The sequence below is a fragment of the Chroicocephalus ridibundus genome, chromosome 18, assembly GCF_963924245.1.
Source record: "Chroicocephalus ridibundus chromosome 18, bChrRid1.1, whole genome shotgun sequence".
In the NCBI taxonomy this organism is placed as follows: domain Eukaryota; kingdom Metazoa; phylum Chordata; class Aves; order Charadriiformes; family Laridae; genus Chroicocephalus; species Chroicocephalus ridibundus.
The window spans coordinates 2481246-2505869 of NC_086301.1; the positions used below are offsets into that span (position 1 = coordinate 2481246).

Genomic DNA, 24624 nt, shown 5'->3' on the forward strand with positions numbered 1-24624 from the left:
ACTAGGAGTTATGTGTCAATCTTCAAGATTACTTAAGACCACCAAGTAAACCTGAACTAACTATTTAAGAAGTCTAGATAGGGCTTTAAAGCTTAAAAATTTCCCACGTCCATTTAAATTGTAATATTGAGGACTAACTTCAGTGACCAGTAGTTCTTGCCTTATTGCAGTTAGTACTCCTGTGTTCAGAAGTCCTGTGCTTGAGATCTATGGACAAAAGCTTTGTTGAAAAGTTGATATAATTGCAACCAATACAGAAAGGCAAAACTTGGGTGTGCTGTGGGTTTGTTTGTTTGGTTTTTTTTATAAATAGACAGATAGATAAACAGGCATTTACTATTTTTATTTGGTTTGTGAAAAGGTTGAACATGATCCAACAGAATAAGTAAAAAAGATTACTTGCTACACACAGGGCCAGTTACCAGAACTGGTCAACCAAACCATAACAAATAAGTGTTTATACATAATGACTTTGTCTAGACATGCTTTAAAATGGCTGCACATATCTGCTGGACAATAAAATTAAAATTTTGCCAATTACAAGGCCTCATTATTGTAGTCTCAAAACTCACTTCAGAGTCACTCATTTTTAGATTCCAAGCATCCCTGGAAGCCTGTAAAATACTGTTATTTCTGTTTTTCACATGGGACTGAGACACCCGGTAGTTAAGAACAGACTGAGAATACAGAACTGAATCCAAATGGCCCCACATATATGATAACGTCCTAAATGCTTTCTTTTCTTCAGTGCAGATGTCCGGCTTCCCAACATTCAATGTACTTGGTTCTCTGTGTGGCACTCCCACTTCTTTCTCAGTCCAATGGGATACAATCAAATAAAAATCCTGTTTTAAGGAACAGCTCCATAGCTGTAATAATTGAAAACACAGTAAGTGCAGACAAAGCAAATTGTGATGGTTTTCTCAAAGCTGAACATATTTGCCTTGAGAATATATAAACCAGTGTATGAAACAGCTGAGGTATCTGTCCTGTCTGATGTGTTAAATCTTAATGGCCTAACTTTGCAGTGTTTTCCACACATAAACTGCTACGAACATGCAAAGATCCCAAGCAAGAAGCTGTACAGCTCTGAAGCCAAACTTCTAAGCATATTCGTGACTTCAGTATTAACAACTGGACTGAATTCACATAAGAATCTCAGACTAGCTCTGTACTGACAAAAATCTAGAGACCACACTGTTGCTATCAGTACTTCACAGCCATTGACTTCATGCAGAACTTGTGCTTCAGACTCCACATGTCCATTTAGCACCAATGTGTTCAGGTAAGGACAAACATCTTTAAAAAGCAGAAAGTGCAAAACAATGCTGTGTTGCCCGTCTATAGCCTGAAGCAGCTGGGGAAGCACAGGAATAGATTGTGCCTGTTCATTTCAGTGGGGGAGAATCTTATGTTTGTAAATGTGTTTTCAGTTTTGCAGATTTCAGCGCTAACATCAAACATTTTACAGACAGTAGTCCTTTATGCAACCAGATCATGTGCTTATTTGATAAATCCGAATTCCCCTCCTATTCCTTTCCAAAAGCCTTGATAATTGCAAGTACTTCCAACTTCCTGCAAAGTAACTTTTACAATGGAATTCAGCTAAAACAAACCCATATCCAGCAGCACATGGGATTCTGCCCTGACCATATTCAAGTCAATATGAATGTCAGTTTTCAAGCTCCCGTTACACTTAGCTGCACTGACAAATTCAACAGTGCAGAGATCTTGCCACAGGAGTTAGCTCCAAGCTCCTATGAAGGTCGTTGAGTCCTTATAACGAGACAACCATTGATCTGATCATTTCTCATGAACAAGATGCATATCAGAAAGCCCTAGCAAAAAACAAGTTATACATGGCATAGGAAATTACAAGCTTATATAGGAGATGCTGGAATGTCCTCTCTATAATGCATAGAAGATGAAAACTTGTCCATGTGATGAGTTCAAAATCAAAGACAACTAGTTACTTAAGAATCCATGCTAATGGGCAAATTTGTACCTTCCTGATTCCAAGTAAAGTTGTGTGGTCCTCAACTTGCTGTGGATAACTATAGATATCTCTTCACCAAACCACAGTTAAGCAAGCACAGTTTAAAGACACAACTTTTCATTTAGTTGCCTTTCTGCATTCTCAGTGATAAATGACATTACCCTCCCAAGCACAAAAGACAGTGCTGTGAAGAAAGACGCATGGGACCACCGTCTCTCTTTTCCAAAATACGTTCCTTATTCTTGTGATACAAGTCATCTCCTGAAGTGTGCTTCAAAAGCCCTTAAAGCATACCAATGACCAAGTTAAATTCAGTTTATTTTTTAATAGGTCATCACAGCTGTTTTTAACTTCCTACACCAGAAATCTCATATTTATGTACAGTTGGCAAAAATAACTATATACATCCTGCTAGCCTGCTCTGGCTATCCTCAGGTTGGAGTTTTATCCTCTCTGAAGTTGCTTCTGCAGACATTTGGACAGGTCCTTCATACCACTTCCACAGCAAATGCATACTCTTGATTTCTCCTAGCTCCTTAACAACTTTTTTAAGTGTGCTGCAAATAACAGAGAAACAGAGATGATGATGTGAAAAAACCCTTAGGGTGAAGGATCATCTCTTGTCATTTTCCCTTAGAAGTCAAGCAGTGAACTACAAACCATGAATTCTTTCTGAGGTAAAAGCTGTTGCTTCATATTCTTGCTTGTTCCACATATCTAACAGGAAAATTCTCATTTAACCTGAATTTTTATTTAATTGCGTAGCAGTTACTATGCCCTGATGCCATTCATTTCTATTCCTCCAAAGGTGCAGAAGAATGGGAAGTACTATATTGGCTTAGTCGATAGTCAAAAAGGCGCCTTAAAAATCTGTGGTAAAATAAGATATAATTCCCTCACACTGTCAGAGAGGAAATCCCATGAACTATCTGCAGTACCTCACCTTAATACTTACTTAACCTACGTACCGGAATATGTGAAGTCCCTGGTAAATAGGCAACAAGTAATTTATTACAACTGATTATCATGATTCTTTAGTTTACCTGTCAAAACGCTGTTTTTAATCCAACTCTTTATGTTCACCTACCTTTCCATAAACTCCATCTCTATGAAGATTAACATCAGGATGTCAGTCTTCATGGAATTCAGTACACATCACAGGCCCAAGGATGAGAGAGATCTAGAATGAAACTGCAACTGGCTACTCTTTCTACAAGAAAGGAACTGGTACTCCATTTGTCATTTAGGCCAAATTAGCACATCTCTGGACAGCTAACCAGGCTGTTTTAATTCCTGAGACCAATCAGAATGCTTTGCGGTACCCCATTCCCTTCCTTTAGCATTGCAGAGAAGACGAAGACCCTTGTTCCTTGCTTTGCAATTCCTTTTGCCAGAAGTTAAGTGAGGGAACCCAGTTAGCCTTATGACACCAAAGTACTTGCTGGGATCTTTTAAAAACCAACCTAATGGCGTAAGTAACACACAGTTATACGCTGTGACTCACATACGCTGCCTTGGCAGTAAGAACTAGGAGGGAGGGAAAGAAGCAGAAACCACACTACTCTCCTAGTGAAGTGTCTGTCAGTGTCATAGGCAGATGGTGAGGGAGGCCAACACAGCTGGGATACAGGCTGACACAGAAATAACCACCAACCTACAACTGTGGCAGCTTTCTTGGGAACACCTATGAGAAACCAAGTGTCACCAGTGACTGACTTTTGACTTTTTAGCACCTTTGAAGAGGAGTAGGTGAGTTAAATAGGGATTTTGAACTGTCCTTTAGTTTCAAAGATGTATCTTTGGAGTACAAAAAAGAATCAGGACTATTAACAAACCATTCCTGGGGCAAAAGGAGGCTCGATGCAAACCAAAATATGTACATTGTTTTCAAATTGGTCTTTATGGTATTGATAAAGATCAAATGGATCTTTAAAAACCCATATTCTTTCAAAAGAGAGAAGAATATAGGGATAATGCAAGACCAGGATAAACTTCACATATACTATTATTAAAATAAGTACATAGGGAGGGCAGGTTAACTTGCATTGATATACACTTTGTCATCCATATTCCAGGGTTTTTTTTGTCCATTTCCTTAATATCCATAAATCTCATTCTCCACCCAGGCTGACTCCTTGCTCCTCCCCACACGATCTCCACACAGCTCATAGATATCATTGGTCACAAAGCCACTTTCAGTACTGGCCAATGTCACAAAGCCACTTGTTGATGTATTCACTGGTGCATCATCATAATCCCTGGAGAGGCTGTCAAGCACCTTATCTGCCTGTGTACGGAAGGAAGAATTCTTAGTGTCAGGCCTGGTTCCAGCCAGATCTGCTTCTGATTGCTTCTTGATTACTTTATAAATATCCAGATCTGGACTGTTCCTCCTGTGGTTAGACAGCCATGCATCTTCCTCCTTTGGGCTTGCATCTATTTGCTCCTGTCTCCTTAGGGATGGAGGAAAGAGCACAAGTCATAATATGCTTTTTTACAGAGGCAAACACAAAACAGTACCACAACTCTCTTACAGTAATTTAATCATAACCCTGAAGGAAAGCTGACACTCAAAGGCTGGACTCAGGATGACATTTGTTATTACTTGCCGTTCCAGGTGTGTGACAGCAGGCTGCACACCTGGAGTAGTCCCATGGCAGGGCTGCTGAGCTACCCTTGCACTCTGCTGCTAGCTGAGAGGCTGAGGCAGCAAAACTCGCCACTGACACTCCCAAAACCACAGCCAGCATCCCCACCAGAGGTACTGTGCACACAGGGAAATGTTGGTAAATGTTATTTGTGCCAAACGTATATCCTTTTATTTCTCTTACATTTTTCCCTTTTGAAAGGGATCTTCTGATAATTCAAATCTTTTCTTTAATAAGAAAACTTGAGTGCTAACACTTCAAAATCATCATCTTGTTTTACACTATCCCCTAACTACTATATGTCTGTGAACATAATAAAATGGCATAATGTGATTTACTTAAAATTTACTTTGCAAGTAATTCAGCCTGGAGGATCCATGCCACTTTTTAAACATTTATTTGGCTGAAAGCAGTCCTCTGCGGAGCATTGTACAGGGTCCCGAAGCTAGCTGTAAATGATTGCCAGGACAAGATATCACAGGTTCACTTGTTACACAAGAATGCCACTTACCTCTTAACGAAAAGCCAAAAACAGAAGATGGCTGCAACGACCATCAGAAGCAGCACAGGAATGCTGGGAATAAGGATGTAGGCAAGACTCTGCACAGGTTCTAGGGGTAAAAATTATATTCCAGCTTTTACTCACTGCCAGCTGCATTTGACATGCAGAGAACTTAACAAAAAAAACCCAACAGTGGCAAAAGGCAGCATCATCACATCTCAATGGGCTTCTAGTCTTGTTCATAATCTAGCAGTATCTACTTCTCAAAGGCAGCAAGTCTAACAGAGCCTGATCATCTAGTTAAGCAGGTTAAAGTAAAAATCAGCTCAAATCTTCAAGATGAAGAACCAACAAGCCTCACTGTCTAACCACAAGAAAGCAACGGTAGTGTAAGTTAACGAGATATGCTGTCTTTTAACAGCTTAGGAATCCCCATCCAAAAGACTTAGAAACCAAAATGTCTTTTATGATTTGTAGGGGGGAAATCAGTGTGGTAAGAAGAAATAGCAAGTTTTTGGTAGTTAATAATACTTACTAACTAAACGTTAACGATGGAGACATTCAAAAATGATCAATAAATTAAAAGTACCTTTTTCAGACCCAAAATACTTTGCATTGCTTTAGATTTAGAACATTTTGGTAGCCAAAGCAATGAATTTAGATTTGTACTGGAAAAGATGAGGGAAGGTGGTTGGTTTTTTTCAGATGCAGTTGTCTAAATTCAGTCTTCTACATTTAGAGTCAAACACTTCAAACTGAAATGCTGACTGTTTGCAGCCACATGTGAGAAATGTGTGCCTGCACAGTTAGACAACCGGCCAGCTGTTGAACACACAACATACCTTTGGCTTCTACAACTGTTACATTAGCATCTTTCTTATGATGTTCTCCGGGGAGTACTGGGTTCAAGGGCTCTGTTGCAACATCTGGAAAGAAGCAGCTTAATTAATATTGCAGATGTTATTTGAAAGAGTTTAAGAATCATAGAAAGTGAGAGTGAGAGGAGATTGAAGAGACTGCCAGCTGCAAAGATGCGTAAGGTGTACTGGTACTCTTTTGCTTAAATTTCTGCAGAATGACCAGCAGCCCCAGATACTGCATCAACAACAGCCAGACTGTGTTCTTGCAGAACGGATTACAAAATAGCACAAGGAAAGTGCAAACAAAAAAAAAAAAAGAAGGGAAGCTTCTTGCGCAGTAAGTTTTCAGTCTGTAAGTGTTCTTGACAATGAATGTAACAGAAAGTATTTCTACTGAAATTAACATACAACTAAAAAAGGCCCCAAACAAATATCTGTAACTTACCTCTTTGAGAATTCTCTACTGGAGCATTTGTTGGTTTCTCTAGAAGAAAAAAAGATATGCGTAATTTCCTCATAGGCTTGAGAAGGGAGACCAAGTGTACTGAATATAGTCTAATAACATAAGCACCCTTCTTTAGTGTTCTCCCTCCCTCACACACCATTTGAGATCTCAAATACTTTATAAAAATCCTCTGAGAATTCATATAAGCCACAAGGCAAGTAGCTACAGATATTAGATACTGCCATTGTTTTCCCCAGGACTCGCATAAATTTAATGTTATCCGTCTCCCACCCGATCCTTCCAGTGAAGATAAGAAGGGGTTTCCCTGTCTGCTACTGCAATCTCCTCATACCTCCTCCTGAGGACTGAGAGCACGTTGTTTTTTAAAACAACAGAATGACTCATTACCAAGAGAATATTTGCAAATGAAGTTATTTTTCATGTTGCATCTGTCGTCATTCCATTGAAACATGTAAGGACCTCCAACACCTGGTGGGGCAGATGGCTGGTGGTACATCACAACACAGATTTCACTCCCACAGGATGGCTCATCTACATACCAGTTCCTAAGAAAAGATTTGACGTTACTTTCTACAGTACTGCAGAAGCTCAGATGGGAATACAGCACACAGGGCATCACAGAGCGCAGAATCAAAGAGGATTACAGCTCAGCACACCCGACCCCACTCTCACCCCCAACTTTCACTGTGTAAAAGTAGGAACAATAACAATACAATTATTTACAGTGTATCTTCTCCTTTTGGAATTCTTAATTTTCAGAGAAAACTCAGCAAGCAAGGTGTTCAACAAATAGGGAGTGAAGGGCCGAGTACCTCACTGCTTGAAACTCCTGTGCGAGGCTGAGTAAAAGCTCAGGAGAACTTTGACTTTTTCTACATAATTTTAGACCTGTGCAAAACCATCTAGCAAAATTATTTTTGCTCTCCAGCCTCAGTACCCAATGCCTGCAAAATTTTGACACCTATTTAATAAGAAAATGAAAAAGCTAAAGCAAGATCTGTTTTTCTCTTTTTTTGGTAATAATCAACTTCACCACTGAAGAATTGTGTAGGCCTTTCCAAATGGCACACATGAAGTTGACTTCACTATTTAGCACTCTATAATACAATCATTACTGAAGAGGCATTTTATGCATCTTGGAGAACACTTCTAAGACTATGTCCTGATTTTGAAAAATGTTCAATACCCACTGATTTTGGAACAAGCAATGTTCTGCATGCCAAGCACTTTCTGAAAGCCAATCCATACAATATAAAGAATTACAGATATACCAAGGTATTCAACATGGGAAAAACCCCACACATGTTAAAGCAGTAATTTTCCAATCATTGCAATGCTGTATGCCTCCCTCACTTCCTTCCTCTCCTAGTCCCCGTCGTGTGTGTGTGTGTGTGTGTGCGTCACCGCAAATCAGGACTGAAATCAAATCACAACTTAGCAGAACTTCTGAGGATAAACACATTTTGGTTCTATGCTGAACAGAAATGTGAAAGTAGTGAAAACAACTCTAGCAAACTTGTATTGTTTGTAAATGTTGTTGCCTTTGTATTATAGTTACAGCAAATGCTGTGGTTCCACTTGCCTCAAGACAAGGAGGCAGAAATCTAATAAGTGTTGTGAAAATTTTGATTTTTCATGCCTACAATAAATACTGCAGGTCTCTAATTTTACTGTCTCACAGGAAAAAAAATGCTATTTCCTCAGCAAGTAGAAGGAGAAGAGCCCATTGCTCAGGACACCAGGGACAAAACTTCAGGGGATCTGAAGTGCAGGAACCTTCAGGTCAAAGCACATATTTTGTACATGCCTAATCGGAAATTTTTAAGAACAGATTGCTTGTTTCTTCACCTCCTTTTAGCAATCAAAAATTATCAATCTATCCCAAGCTAAACATTCTAGATGTGTTACACAGAGCAACAGAGAGAGACCAAAGTCTCTAGAGGGTAATTTTTCTACCGCTTACATCTGGATGGGATGAATTGCTCTCTGGAGGAACTACCACTCTTCAGTGACTGCAGAAGGAACACAGATGACAGCTGGGACAACACTGCTTGATTCTTTTGAAAGAATCCTTTCTGATTTCTAAAGGCAGGTGACAGTCCCAGACCACGCTGCTTCCTAGTCTCACTCACAGGTACCTACCGAAACTTGGATGAGCTGCCATCTGACCAGGAGTAGAGGTTCTGACACTCTGTACTATTGTCTGCCTCCTCCTTTTTCCTCCTAAGCCCAATCCAAAAATCTCCATCAGAAGCTAAGAGACTCTCAATAAGTTTTTCAATCAGTCTTTGCTCTGCTTCTGTTTCAATACTGACAAGATGTCCGCCATCAGCTCTGCAGGCAAGGTATGCTTCTTCATAGCTGATCCTGCGTGAAGCATCATGAAAATAAACTATTTTGTAGCACGGTCGCTGTGTTCCACCCCGGCAAACTGCAGAAATGGGAAGAAACTTGTTACAGAAACTATGCCTGTTAGTACCAAAAGTGAGTGCTAATACTTCCATTCGGTTGAGTTTTGCACTGTACAATAGTTTATATGGAAAATACAACACGGGTAAAAAGCCTCTTGTATTACTGGGCTGGCAAATGGCATCTCCAAAATTTTCTTACTGCACTTAAGAGATAAGGTTGATCTGCATAGCACTGTTCTTTCATGTCCTGCACTGCTCAGGTCCCTCATGAATTTTCTGCAATTTGAAGACTCTAGTAGTTCATTACAAAGAAGCAATGCTGTGCCACAGAGCAAGATGACATGCAATCTTTTTAAAAGAGAGGTCCTTTACAAGGGTTCAAGGAGGTGTTTTTGGTTTTTTTTAAGAAATTCAAATGTATAAAACTAGAGAACCCCTTACACAATCAGAGATAACCATCATTTATCTTCTGGGGTATATGTAAGTTTCATGGAGTATATACTGCAGTGTATCACGACGTGTTCACATAGTCCAACTGTAAGCATTGCTCTGCACTGTAATGTTACTGACTGCCCAGGAAGTAAACAATGTCTGTTTTCAGACTACCATAAGCCAAGGACTTTCGCATGCATGAAGCGGCATAGCTTATTTTGATTACAAGGAAAGTAAAGATCAAAGTGAAAAGACGCATAATCAAAAATTATGCACTTGTATGTTTCTCAGCAGAAGAGTCCCAATATTTAGACTGAGGAAACAGTTTTGTTTTACTCAGTAAATATTTCTTTCCAAACACAGGGCAGACACAATCTGCTAATATACATCTCTTTACAGAAGAAAAACATTTAGCAACATTTGCAATGCACACAGAACAAATGGAATGTGAGGACAGGTCATTATAAACCCCTCTATGGGATATATGCTGGCTTTTCTTTATCCTTATATGTTTCTGCATGGCCACTCTAAGAGTGAGGATTTAAACGCCTGTCATACTGGGATTTTTGAACAGGTAAGTACGCAGAATCAGAGTCTGCTAACATTTTACACCGAAATGAAAACCGGCCGTACTGCAAAGGCAGTATTCAAAAATGCATCTCTAGACACATCCCCTGTTTCTCTTGGTAACTTAACACTCATGCAGGCTTGGTGAAAAAGGCAAAAATCCTTACCTCTTCTGAGGGATATGTCCACTGCTATTGTGAAAGATGTAAGAAAAACACAGACAACACATTGTTATTAAAAAACTGCAGCCACTGTCTAGAAATAAACTGCACTTGGGTTCTTTTCTGATACAAAAACACATACTTTTTTTTTCCCCATTATCTGTCAGAAAATCTCTGTGTTATCAGCCGAACTTGGCATTGCTTTCAGCTAAGGAAAAATTTATTGCAATTCATTACTGTCTAGACTTCACTACTAGTTAGGTTCCCAAATATAGTTTGGGTAACAGATGATAATTGGATATGTAGCATTAATCAATGCTGAAAGGGTTCCTCCTGTTTTCCCTGTATCTCCTCATTGTCTACATGTGATCTGCCTCAAAGTCTGCTGACTTCAGTAAGCCTCAGTAATGCAAGACTAGGGGTGAGTCCATTACACTGAGAAGTAACAGAAATACATCTCCAACCCCACAGCTGGCTGCTGAGTGCTCCAGCTTACTCCCACAAAAAGCCCTATTGCAGAAAGCAGCGTGGCAGAATTAAAAACGTATTTATAGGTATAATAAGACTATTATTTGCCTTATGTTGGAATAACACGAACAATTCATGGGTGACAGTGTTCAGGCTTTCTGCTGAATTCACCAACCTATGAAGTCAGGCAGAAACTTATCCCAGACTGGCTATTCTGTGCCCTAAAACCAGACTAGACTACCTAGTTTGGGTACTACATTCAAATATACTGCTGGACCAGCCTTCAGCTGCTATATATCTGTTCCTATGAAAGGCATCTAAATAGGCGACATTCCTTTGCACAAAACCAAGAGGACAGACTGATAATCAGGAGAGTGTGCAGAGGAAGAATAAGACAACTGGAAACTCAGCCAGGCTGGTAATTACCACTGACAAAAGCGGTTCTGTTAGCCAGGCCAGCATTTAAAATTCCTAGAACCGAGGCAGAAACGCAGCAGAGAAAGCAGAAGGGTTTCTCATGGACGAGTTGAACGAACCCGGGCTATCGGCGCGCCGCCCTGGCGACCAGGGACGCAGGGGTGCTCCCACCCAAGGCGGAGGATGCCCCCCAGGGCAGGGCTCGCTCCCACCGCGGAGGCAGACGGGAAAAATCCCAGCACAAGGCAGCCGGGCTCACGCATCCTCGCCTATGTCGCAACGAGCCAAACCCCCCACCGCAGGCGGGGAGCGGCCGGCGGAGCTGCGGGCCAGGCGACGAGCCCGGACCGCGCTGCGAGCCCTGCGGCGCCGGAGGGACCGCCACCCCGCACCGCCTTACCGCTGAGCCGCCGTGCCCCCGCCGCCCAGCCCAGCGCGGCTGCGCACAGGGCCAGGGCCGCGGCCGCCAGCATCCTCCCTGGCTCCCTCGGCCTGCCCCGGGCGCCCGGCGCGCTGCACCGCCCGGCCCCATGCGAGTGGCCCCTCGGCCCGGCTGCCGGCCGCAGGGGAGGAGAGGGGAGGGAGAGGGGAGGAGCCGTCGCCTCCTCCCTCCCCGAGCTCCGGGCCAGCCCCTGGGCGGCAAGACCCCCAGCCAACGCCCGGGGGCGGGACCCACCTCTCTTGCTGCGCATCTCTGCGCCGGAGGCGTCTGCCTGGCCCTGCTGCCCCGTTCCCCGCTGTCCCCTCTGCCACGCTTCGGACACCGCCCCCGGCTCCGGCCTTATAACTTCCCTGTCCCACACATAAACGACAAGGCGTGAGTGCAGGAGACATCTCCAGCCACCGCAATGTAGGAGTGACGGAAACCCTTTAGAGCCCTTGAAACCACAGGCTGACCCTCCCTATACTGATGTGCAGCTGCCTCTAAGAAGCTGCTTCAAGACTGAAACCAGAACACAGGAACGTTGCCTCAAACTTTATTACATGCTGAGCCTGCTTCCTGGCGTCGAGGAAGCTGGTGTGCACCTGTTTCCGGAATCACTAGCTCTCCAGCGAAGATTTTAGCGGCTCAGCCTCTAAAAGCATTTTGCAGGTTGCAGAAAGGGGCGGAGCACCAAAATAAATTAATACAGGAGCTTTAAGAGTTTCTGCACAGTTTCTGCACAGACACATCCTAGCTGGGGTCAGTGTTTTAAAATAGGAGATTAATGATTTTATGAAAGACTTGAACCCTAGATCAACTCTTGGGAGTTCAGTTGGAGAACCTATTTCTGAGATCACTATCTTGAACAGAAGAAGATCCTTTAAAATATCATGAAGACATTCCACTTCAGGTCACGAGAAATCAGGAATTCCAGGGGTAAATGTTGGAGCTGAACTAAGGCTATGGCTTTGCAGCATGTGTCATGTCTCTGAAACGCACACATCAGTGGTATCCTAGAACCGAACTTTTACATTTCCCAAATCCTTGGTGATCAAGGTTTGGATTTAGTAAATAACCAGGCACTTGAGCAACTTTACAGACATGAACAATTTAACTGATTTCATGAACCTGAATGTGGACTAATATTTCAGTGAGACAGTTTTGCATTTAATTTCATGTATTTTAGAAGACTAAACAACTCAAACGTGAGGTATGTCCATGAAAGTCACATATGCATGTAACTATTTCCAAACGGCTAGGTAGTATAACTGGGAACGCCTCAAATACAGGGAAGAAGATAGCTCCGAACCGGCTAGCCTAAGTTATAAGACAGAGGTCAAGCCTTTATCAAGCCAGTCTTCATTTTCTTGAAGTTCCGCTAGTACATTCATTCTTTGTAGAACTTTTGACAAAGGAAATCCCATTTGGGATTTTCTTGTTTTGCAGACCAAAGTAACCAAAATAATTACAGCGTCTCTAGAAATTAAACAAAAACTCACCTTCTTTACAGCTGTAGGTATTCTTGTAACACAGCTTAACCCCCCTGCTAATCATTTTAGCAGACCATCCTTTTTTCAGTGTGTTTGATTCTAAACCCATTGGAAAGCATTTCTGTAATGGCTCTGAAGGAAAAACAAAGATTGAATATACCCATGGCAAGTAGCAGCAGCATTATCAACACGCTTTCTTGAATTACTGGTGAATAAATATTCTGCCACTTGTGTTTTACAGCCTTTCCCATACCAAAAGCACAACCGAGAAATACACTGTCACACAACAGCAGCAAAGTGATTACCAAAGATTTTGCTAACTTCAACAGGAAAATGGCAGTAGCTGACAGAAGCCTTTGTTGATCTATTTTTAACAAAGGTCAGCTCCAAGCATTCAGACACTATGTATAACACGTGATAACAAAACTTTGTGTCTTTATTGTGCAACTAGTGGCAGACTCTTCTGTTTGACGTGTTTTCCATTTTTGTAAAGAAATTTCCTAACACAGGTGATGCAGTTCCTCTACAATTATGATTTTGGTAAAATTAGCACAGATGAAATACAGATATTCAATTTAACAGCCCCTTCAGATCATAGAAGTGTGCCATTTGAAAGCTGTTTAGTAAGTTCAGAAGATTTCAAATCCTGCAAATCAAAAATCCCAGGATCACAGATGTGCACAGCATACAAGTCTACAACTGCCTGCGCACGTATTTTGGCTCCCAAATATTTTAGTATTAATATTTCAAAAGCCAACTTTGATGATAAAGATTTATGTCAATATTAGCCAGACAAAACTGGTACTTTAATTGAGGTAGAGGGGTGCACATGTCTGAGAGAGCACATGAGAGGACCAGAATAGAAAATGTGTTTTCCTGAAGCAAATTGTATCAATAGATGATATGTGGCACGAACCTGAAATAAATATATAGTCTACCTTCTTGATGAAAGATGTAACCACATGTCTTTCCAGTTCTAGAATTCCTAGCATACCAAATGCTTCATTGACACTTTTACATTTTATTGCCCTTTTTCTTTCATGCTGACAACTTCAAAAAACCCGCAAATGAAACAAGCATTTTCACTTCCTGCACACTGAGAAGGCAGTCAACTGAGCCCTCCATTTTGTCTCACAGTACATTGGTGTAAGATGCCAAGAAAGAACAGAATTCAGAGTGATTTTGAGCCTCGATAAGCAGCTACTGGCATACGTTGTTCACTGCTGTAGTTCCAAGACAATAGGAAAGCAAGAGGACAATAAAAAACTTTGTGTTTTCAAGATCAACAACAGCACATTAGGAGGTAACAATTTATTACGTAAATAAATTACATAATTTAAAATGTTTCTGAATTAAGGATTTCTTTTAACTTTAGCAAAACAAAGAAATTTATGCATAGTCTGACAAATTGCTGCAAGCCTATCCACAGCCTTTGTCACATTCATGCCATGTCTCAGTAGGAGCAACTAGATATGTAGTCAAATGAGGAATGTACATGGCTTGAAATCCAAAGCAACATGGTTCTGATAGCAGGATATTTTTTCTGGGGCAGAGAAATACTTTATTCTCTCTATCAGACAATGTAACTAAACTATTTAAGGGCCTTTACTGCTTCTTGATCCATCAGGTCAGCTTCAGATACCTTCTGCCTGCTGGAAATAACAGAACTACATCAGAAAAAGCAAATTGCTGATGGGGCAGCTGCAGCTAGTCTACATGAAACATCAGCTTGTTACAGGCACACTAATGTCCTGAAAATGATGTGGGGTTTGATTTTTTGGCCAGTTCTACAGAGAAGAGTCAGTGTGAAATAGCTGCCAGGATGCAGGCTTAGCCCAGTCTATGTCATCATGTCAGGTACTTATATGTGTATCTAAATGCAGAGATGCCTTGTAAATGCCTAGCTACGTGTAGAAAGGAAAAAATCACAGAACACTAGTTCAGAGAATCCACATGAAAGGATGCTTATACAAGTATCAGAATTTATGGGAAAGTTCACTGAGAAAAACTTCAAAGGCAACATACAACCTAACAGAAAAATCACATTTCATCAGGTGAAGTACTGCACAGAATTCATATTCCAAACTCCTCAGTTCTACACTCAGGCACAGAGCAATTGGATTAAACCCTTTCAACATGCACATATTGCGTTCATATAATTATATTGCTAAAGGTACGTAGTTTATTGGCAGATTTTTTTGAAAGCTATTCCAATATAATTCCCAATAGGGATTTAATTATGTATCAGTATAGAATTGCTTTATACTAGCTTGATGCCTTTCTCTAAGGAATTGTTTTTTTCTTTTTATCAGTGCACACAACTCTACATTGATAGATCTGTATCAATTTGTGGATGTAAAGCAATACAAATTCATTACAAACCCCTCAAGCTGCTAGTTAAACAAAGCTAAAACCCCCAAAGCACTGAACTAGTTAAGCCATTTCCCCTGAATATTGGTAAGGAAGAAATCATTATTTCTATTTTTAAACACTTGGAAAGTGAAGGCCTATGAAAATACATACACAAATCATGAGTTTGCTGAAATCAGGAAAAAGATAAGCAACAAAAAAAAAGAGGACCTACTGAAGAAAAAAAAAATCAGGAAGAGAGCATATTCTGTCCATGGAAAATATTTTGACAAATGTAGCTCTTCTCAAAATATGAAATATTTCCTCAGGCATTCATCTGACTTGCCACTGGAAACAGGAATCATCTTGGTCATTACGGACTATAAATATTTTGTGAGACATTAGTAAAATTGGTATGCGCATCTTTCCTAGTAAAGAGTGCTAACAAACTGTTACAAAAAGACAATCATTCTAATTAAATACAGCAGTAATCAATACCCTGTGCTCTGTGTGAGTTTGCTTCAGTAAATACAGTGATGCATATTTTTTCAATTAAAATTTTTAAAAGAAAAAATGTACTAGTTTAATAAACTGGACTACAGTTTTCTTCACAGGCCATAAGCTGCTACATAAAGCATGAATCTTAATTCTCCCCATGCAATTATCATTTTGGGTAAAGAGCTCCAGCAGTTGTCCTTGGCACAGCTTCAAGACAGCTTAAGCTTTTCTCCTGTAAGTATCTGATGATGGAAGGAAGGATTCTGTAGGTTGTTCCTACTCCTGCAGCTGCTCACCTCAGCAGACGTTACACCTTCAGCCTTTTCCCTTGTTCCAGATACTTCTATTTTTCTTTTCTAGCTAACTTCAGAGGAAATGGCCATACTAGAAATTAATTCCACCTGATGCCCAGTATTTTACTGAGATATTTGCTTTCATAATGAATTGTTGTCAGTCACTTCACAGCTTTCATATCCGTATGTTAAATTGGAAGGAAGATGTAAGCTGCAGATTCATTGCTCAGTCTTTAAGTTGTGGGTATTCAATGACACCAACTTGCTTAAACTCGTGCCAGTGTGAGGAGAATGGCCTCACTTAAATAATTTAAATGGCATTCATTAAAAGGAAGAAATTGCTGAATCAAGGGCTGTGAGGTACCTTGTCAGCATTTTTAGGAATAAAGAACAAGTTCACAGTAAGTGTAGCTATTCTCTTTAACTCTTCACACTGTAGCTTAGCCCACGGCCCAAACACACCTTTAGGACTGCCCACTTAGCTCCCATCTGACTGACACAAGTATGTTTGGGGAAGGAGATTAAGATTTTGGGATAGACAGGGCAGAGCTGAAGTACTTTAAGGGCAAAAGCAACTGCCTCAACTTCACAGTACAGAGCAGGAAGTGTCAGCAGTAAATGTGAAAAGAATCAGCTACCCACTAGTTAAAAATAATAATCCTGTCTATCCTGAATTGAGAAATGACTTAAATATACAAGGCCAGTTAAATAAACTGCTTTTAATCTCAAAAAAAGAGATAATCCCTCTGGCAAAGACAGCGTAAAGGGAAAGCAAGTGCAACACTGCATGTAGCCAAAACATGGTGGTGTAGTTTCGGCGGGGCAGTTTTCCAGTTCTTAATCCCAGACTAACAGTGACAGTGGATGACCTTAAACGTGTATTTCTGCTTGCATAGTCCCTACCTGATAGCTGCAGGGATCCTGTTTATTTTAACAGATACTTACTGACGCTGAAAAATAACAGCATTTGCATCATTCAGGATGTCACAGCCAAATGCCAGAAAGGAAACTGTCTGACGTAACATAACCAGATTGTCAGCACTCTGAGGCCTGATGGTTGTTACAAATTAAGGAATCCTTCACTGCCTAGTTTAGTAACCATTGCACCTATGTCACTGGCCTAAACTTAAAAGAAGTCTACTCCAGGTCATTTCATCCCACCTATTTCCAAAGTCTTCAGGTACTCCTAAAGACTTAGTTTACCAGCTATATCTTACAGACGTGTGTGATGACAATTGCAACAGGGCTCCATAAGAATGCTGCAGTGCATCCAGGCAGAATAGTTTTCAGGATCAAACCCTTGCTCTGTATTTGTGTGTTAGTATTTTTAAGGCTGACTTTCCAAAGAATTTGAATGAATCATCTCAAGCAACAGGACACGATGATGTAATATGCTATTTTGGTGACCTATTTTTGGATCTATAGTGGGGCAATAAACATGGAAACTTCTTAAAATTTGGAAAATATAACCAACGAAAGCACCCATACAGTGTGATACTACTGACAAGGTCACTCTGGTACTTCTTCCCTCATTCAGCCAAGACATGCATTGGGAAGGAACAGACTTTCTGATATTTCATGGCCCTTTCAGAAATATGGAAACACTTTCATAACTGGTCTTTTTCCTGACTTCCTGAATTCCAACCAGAGTAGCAAAATTAAAGTCTTCATAACTTTTAAAATATGTCTAAGCTTCCACTTCTTTCCCTTAACCTCTATTTAGAAATAAAAGGGCCTTATGTAGAGAATAAAGGAGTAAAGTACAGAACAATAGCAGAAGACTTTCAGCCTATTAATGTCTAATTTCATAATAATAGCTATTAATATAGGATAAACCAGAGTATTTGTTGTAATAATAATAATAATAATAACCACCAACAGAACATCTTTCCACCCAAAATAGGGCCTGACTGTTTAGACAGAGGAAAAAAACCACAAACCAAACTTATTTTAAGTATTTTCTTTACCTTACTTGATCAGTTTTAATCTATGGTTTATGCGGATGAGAAATTAGCTCTTTCTAAAAAGATAGAAAGACTTATTAATTATCACTAGTTCATTCTAATCTTACTGTTTATCCCAGAAGACAGCTTTACACAAATACTGAAACAAAAGACTACACTAGCAATAGTAAACAGTTTGGGTTTTTTTAATGTGCTAATATAGTACCTAAGTAGTCCAGAGTATAAAACTCATAGGAGTTAGAGTGTCAGAAGGAGAGACTCGTGTTTTGTTTAAGGCCTAACTTTAATGCACAGAATTTGGACAAAGCAGATGTATTTCGTTCAGCATTTAAATGAATTTTGAGAAGAGGAAGTACTTAATATGGACCAACTTAAAAACTTAAATAAGGAGGAAGAAAAAAGGAGGCTTTTATGTCTAAAATGAATACATCATTTCTGTACCTATCCTTTGAAATCTTGTTTTCCAAGTTACTGCTCAAATCACTACACTTATCAGATTTAAAAATTCAGTTCTGCTCTCTACCATTGAGTAATGAAATTGTATTAATTAGGATATGTAGTTCTTCAGAAGGACAGATGTTTAACCTTATATGGAGTAAAAACTCATCTATCTCTGCTTTGTGTCTTGTGAATTACAACTGAGATTACAAGGAGTGCCTTAATATAATACAGACCTCTTATCCTTGCATTTTCTTCTCCTCATAAACATCCGGCCAGGCCAAGAAAAACCATTAGAAATCAGTAAATCTAGAGTTCACTACTGATAATAATAAAAATCCCTAAATGGAGTTCTTCCTTTTATTGCTCAAATTTAGTTTATGAGAGCTTTTTAGGGAGCAGAGCATGTGAAACCTGCAGCCAGTTTAATAACTTTGTTATAAACTGAGTTTTAGTGTTTCAGTGGAAAAAAACCTAGAGACAATAATGAAAAAAAATCAAAGCAACTAACAGTGGACATGCTGTAAAGATTCCTTTGGTATATTAAACTGAAATTTAGGCCCTTACACATAATTGTATTAAAATTGGTTTAATTTAAATAACTGAGGTCCTTTCATTATGTGTCTCTATGTAGAATCCAGGGCCTTCAGCAAAGTGCTGACACAGTCCTCACTGCCATTCTGACAGCACTGTAGTCACTGCTTCTGCTGTATTTCTCTTCTCAGTCCCAAGTTCTTCCAGTTTTCAAGATTCCACCTTTTTGTATTTGCCCTGTTCCCTGTCTGCCTCCACCAGTGAGGTCAGCTTCAGTTCCTGTCTGTTCCTCCCACAAGCATCTCAGTATTTTCTGTGAAAATTTTGATGTACTAAGTCATCCTTTTGAGATAGTTTGCAAGAAGACACACAATCCATTCTCAATGACTCTTCTATTCTATTGTCTTGGAGAAAGTAATCAAGGCCAGCGTGTTGTAGCTGACTAAATTATAGATATACCCATACAAAAATAAAATGTAGCATCAAGAAACAGTCAATTATACCTTCAAACACTTTAAGATATGTATAATATCACTGTTGAACTCCTTGCAGTTTTCAGATTGAAAATGGTCCAATAACTATATTTAGCTCACTTAAACTTCATTTAGCTTCTATGCCTATTACTTCCGACTGGCCTGAGACTTTCAGAAACACACAGCCTACAGGATCCTCTTTGCTTCAGGAATTTGTTGAACTTTTCTGCATGCTTACTCAGTTCAAACTGAGGTGCTTTTGCTATGCAAGACTGGTACCATGGTATAGTTTGCAACACCCCATGAACACTCACACACTGGACTATGGTCCTTTGAATGCTGTCCATATTGTAAGCATGCACAAACTTTGAGATACATCCATAATAAAAAGGAATCAGACTTACTGGAATCCTTTCTTCTCTCTGTTTCCTCAGGAGATCTAGTATGTCTTCTCTTCTCTTGGCCTGAAAAGAAATATATTTACCACAATAAACTCAGAAAAATTAATTCAAAGCATGTAATACTTGACTAGATTGTAAATTTTAAATTCCTCATTGAAGCTGAGAACTAGAGTGAACACACAGCAGAAACAAGCACAACAGGTTACTGGATAAAGTACTTTGATTTCTCTTTCTTCCGGAGATCCAGAAAACACACCGCTTGGGAGAGCAACCTTCTCTTGCTAGATTTACATGAGGTTTGAAATAATCATTGTTTTTAAATCAGATGGAATAATTCCAAATGTCAAGATGAATATACATACTAAAGTTAGCAAATACTATTCTGTAGAATCTTGAGATTAAAAAATTGGGGTAATTCAGGACTCATATATGCATAATGACTCATTACAAAACTCTTTTCATCTGAGAGCTGCAACCAGAGATAACTTTTGCTTTCGGTATGCATTTTTGGATTAAGCCAGTCTCTGCTACTCTGTAGAAGTGATTTAAAACTGTGATGATTTCAAAGGTGATAGAATTTAGTCCAGTTTTGAATTTTGGAACATTTAATAACTCTTTTCAGTCAATGGTCCCGGTTCTTCTCTCTACAAGAAGAGAAGTATACATCCTAGAACTTGTTAAAGCTCCTCTCTTTATACAGTTGGACGAAAAAATAATTTCCTAGTGAGAATAAATTCCTACTGAGAATTTTTCAGTATTGTGATTCTCAGACATCTGAGCACATCTGTATGTTTTTGCCTTGGGGAAATGAATAGCTTTCAGCTACAGTGAGATATCACTGTTTAAGCTGAATAAAAGCATATTAAATTGTTTTCATAAATTCCTAGCAATTTATTACGAAAGAGACGTTCCAGGAAATATTTTGGGAAAACCCTTAACCAATGCCAGAAGGGAGCACATCTCAGCATATAACTAATAAAAAACAAGAGAAGAAAAAGAGTTTCTTATTTGTTCTTTTCCATCCAGAATTGGTTAAGAAAAGATGATGTAAAATTGATGGGAAAACCTCCTGGTTTTTAGTGCAGCAGATTCTTTTGTCTGATGACAATTTCTTCCATGCCAATTTGATTTTAGAAATTAAGCAATCTTCATAATTTAAAGTGGTTTCTTCAACAACCCTTCCCAAGTTTTAATCAGCTTTAAGTCTAATAAAAAAAAATGGCAGCTTTTCTTTTCCCCCCAACAGATTAATGTAAATGATAGTATTAAAGACAAGCCCAAGCTCTAGATGTTTGGGAGTCCTGATATTGAAAAGTGACAGCCACCCAATATTCTAGAATTTGAATTCTTATCCTTTACTGTTCCCATTCACAAACGGGAAGTAAAATACCTGAGTTGATGAAAAGACAAGCAAAACCGAGCCACATATTAGGTCACAATAGGAAGCTGTATTTTTATTCCATAGTATGGGAAGTTAATGTAAACACAATACCGAAGAAAGGCAAGCAGTGCATGCCCAGGAGTGGAAACCAGGTCCGACCAAGAGACCAGATCATCAGGCAAGTTCGTGGTGATGAGGCAGTACAAGTTCTAGTCATGAAGGCAGTCCACAGGTCAGGCTCAGTCATGGTTCCTTAGAACTTACTAACTAAAGACAGCCAAATAAGACCGAGATCAAAAGAAAAAGTGACCAGATTGGAAAAATGTCTAGCAATACAAAGATCTATTCAGACAAGCCTAGCATTCCTATTTTAGATGCACTAAACTGATTACTCAGATTTGCAGTGTTTATAATTTTGAAATTTCTTTGTTAATCATAAAATATCTTGTAAAGCCTCTAGGAATTAATGAATTACAGAAATAAACATCCAGTGAAATAAACATCCAAAAGAGAACAGCTTTTTTGCCATGTGCTTCACTACTATTTCATTTGAAATTAGCTAACTAATTAAAATAAGTCTTTCTAATAAATTAATTCACTGTCAGTTTGTGAAATAAGAGTGTTAATGCAACTAAGCTTTCTTTTTTAAAAAAACTGTCCATGTACCACTGTGGAGACAATATTCACTTCTCAGATCTTCCAGGTTTTGCTCTCCCAGGGGACCATGCCGCAGAAACAGAATGTCTGAATCAAGTCTGAAGTCTGGATTTGAACAGTAAATGACACCTATGACTGATAATAATGTGAACATTATTCTTATTTCATTCAGTGTATTAATTTTAATTTTCTTAGACTTATGTGAGGCTTATAGCATATCCTGTAGTTGTATAAAGTAATTTACTCATTGAAATTAATCAGTCATCTTTATGGCTGCCAGATGCCCAAAGCTGCAAAACCTTGCTATCATCTATTGTTACTGAATTTTAAAAAAGTGCACGGAAGATTCAGGGAACTGTTGCTAGTTTCAGCCAGAATTCAGAAAGAAGGATAATTGGTGATAATGGATGGGATGCATTTTGGAATTATTAATTGGAAAAGGAGGATTGCTGACTTGCAGGAAAGACTTGCAGACCTCAGCACCTTTCTGCACCTCTTGCAGATTGCTCTCATCTGGCCTACTTCCCAAATATAGGCTAGAGGCTTTTCAGTAAAAATGAGAAACGTTTTACTAAAATGAGAAAAAAAAAGTATAATTACAGAGTCAGGCTGAAAATGTTATTACAATATTTAATACTAGTTGTCTTAGTTTGCATTGCTTGTATGAATTGTATTCATGGTATATATGTGGAACACTAATTCACCAGTTAGATTAATAGGGGCTTCAGTAAAAGTTTATATCAGTGTCTCAACAGCAAGCACAACTGTTGTTTGCATCTTCTTTTTCTTGGCAAAGTAGTAGGAGAAACACCAAGTTCTATATACTTGGTCCAATCCCACTGTTTTGCAGGAGATGACCCTCAGTGATCCGGATACCATGTCACTTAGTTTGCTTCTTTTCATGGCCAATTTAGTGCTTGAGTCACTGTATAAACATGAGTACATATAGCTCATAGCATACCAAATATTATTGATCCTATCCACCAGTTATAGACTACAGGAACCATTAGCTAAAGTGCCGAGTGGGCAGGTTCATGCCAGATTGATGTTAGCTTTTGTAAAACTCACACTGAGTCAGAAGGCTCTGCACACTCCAGAAGGATCCAACCTGAAAGGCACTACAGCATCCCAGTTATGCCTTCCTTTGGAAAGATGGCATGATCTATAAACTCAGTTTTGATGTTATTTGCTAAAATATACAGTTTGCTCTGCAGCTAAGTAGTTTCTACAAAAGTTGAATTGGCTTGGTCTAGCAGTTCTTGAATTATACCTCTCTAAAAATAGCACCTAAACCTGTCCCTGAGTGACAGGCTAAGGCAGAAGCACTTCAGTGGAAGCTGATTTAATAACCGCACACTACCAAGTTTCCCGCACCTCTCACTCAATGAACTCTTGGCACTAGCTGCTGCTGGGCAGAGGCGAAGATCTATTAATAACTAAGACAACTAAGGAATAAACTTATGCTTTGAGCTGTGCTTCAATATCTCTATTCCAGGATTTTATGTGTGAAAGTGGATGCAGCACTGGTGGCCTTTTTTGGCTTTTGTCCCCAAAATTATCCACTTTTGAATCTGGGCACTCTCACTTGGCTACTTTTAAATACTAAATCAGAACAGACATTATGTGCTTACTACGAAGAAATTAAGTACACAGCCTACTACTTTCAGCCCTGCCCCCCCTCAATTTTATATATTCAGCAAGAGTAAATGGTGGTAAATGTGAAAACAAGTGTAAGGCTGAGACCAATACAATCAGAACGGGAGCTGATGCCTGCAAATTTTGGGAAGAAAAAAACCGTTTCAATTTGCTCTCGTGTTTTTTAGTGTCCTGTATGCAGAACAGTTGTAAATGAAGTGTGTCACACAGTAAGGTACAGTTAAAGTGAATTCACAAATGCACTGATGTCTCTTTTATGTGTGACAGGCAATCCAGTACGTTTCACTTGTTTTATTTTACTGTCCTGCCTGTCTATTAGATGCTTCTGCAAAGAGCTTAGTCTACCTGCCTTCTGTTGTTGAAATTCCTGTGCATCTGATTTCCATTGAGATATCTTCCAAGCCTTTTTACCTGGCTGTGTGGCTAGTGATTGTTACTTTTGGCAATCAGCTAACTACACTGCCTAGTAACTAGGCTGATGTAAAAGGCAGTTCCCTTTCAACTCCTACTTTGATGAAGACTGGGTTTTGTTAAAAAAAAACAGAGCAGGTTCTAGTGCTATTAAGTATTTTCTCCATTATTAAAATTCTTGAACGTTAAGCAAAGTAGGCAGAGTCAAAAACATTTATAGCATTTCGTGAGTTTAGTGTTTAATCATTCCTCAAAACACCCTTCACTTACTAGCTTGTTAAATAAGACATGAAAGCTAAATGAAAATTATTTTCATAATACCCGACAGCTAAACTGAAAGGTACAACCAAAATAATTCTTTGTCCAATCTTGCTGCATAAACAAATAAGTATACAATAAGTCTTCATGTGGCTAAACAATTTAAACATGACAGACAGCAGTCTTGCTTCATGAAAGTTCCTAAGAATTTTAGCACCAACTTCAAGAAATCTAAGATTTCACTTGATATTGCCCACATATACCGTACACTTCTGTTGGACAGCTAAAGTTCTGGAAATAAAGCTGTAAATGAATAAACATTATTACTGATTTTGCACGAGGAATAAGGATGACATAAGGAGGTTTTGTAGTGCAGTGTTCTATACTGAGGTTGTAGCAGGGAATCCTGTGCCTTGTTTTGATGGCAGTGAAGTTAGTGATTGTGAAGTGGTGGATACAATCAGCTAAC

The 24624-nt window shown here is 39.3% G+C and overlaps 1 protein-coding gene across 4 annotated transcripts; it reads right to left on the minus strand.

Moving 5' to 3' along the window:
* Nucleotides 1–328: 328 nt before the first annotated feature.
* On the minus strand, nt 329–24011 carry LAYN (layilin). Of its 4 annotated transcripts, none has more exons than XM_063355268.1 (10): nt 22899–24011; nt 21285–21965; nt 19796–19855; nt 12852–12974; nt 8615–8903; nt 6860–7017; nt 6452–6490; nt 5989–6072; nt 5156–5255; nt 329–4449 (listed from the first exon to the last, which is right to left on the minus strand). In XM_063355268.1, the coding sequence occupies exons 2-10, from the start codon at nt 21418–21420 to the stop codon at nt 4092–4094; spliced, it is 1347 nt and encodes a 448-aa protein (XP_063211338.1). In that variant the 5' UTR covers nt 21421–21965; nt 22899–24011; the 3' UTR covers nt 329–4091. The 4 variants fall into 4 exon arrangements, with proteins under 4 accessions (XP_063211338.1, XP_063211337.1, XP_063211340.1 ...); XM_063355267.1 differs by having other exon boundaries at nt 21285–21440; nt 21840–24011; XM_063355270.1 differs by lacking the exons at nt 12852–12974; nt 19796–19855; nt 21285–21965; nt 22899–24011 and adding exons at nt 10050–10073; nt 11329–11548.
* Between the last annotated feature and the right edge of the window lie 613 nt (nt 24012–24624).

Excerpts from the sequence above, each read along its gene's own strand:
- LAYN (XM_063355268.1), bottom strand. The coding sequence starts at position 21,420 with ATGACTGAGCCTGACCTGTGGACTGCCTTCATGACTAGAACTTGTACT. Across the intron at positions 7,018-8,614 it reads GGCAGCTCATCCAAGTTTCG|GAACTGGTATGTAGATGAGC; the intron begins GTAGGTACCTGT and ends ATCTTTTCTTAG. Across the intron at positions 4,450-5,155 it reads TTTTGGCTTTTCGTTAAGAG|GAGACAGGAGCAAATAGATG; the intron begins GTAAGTGGCATT and ends TCCATCCCTAAG.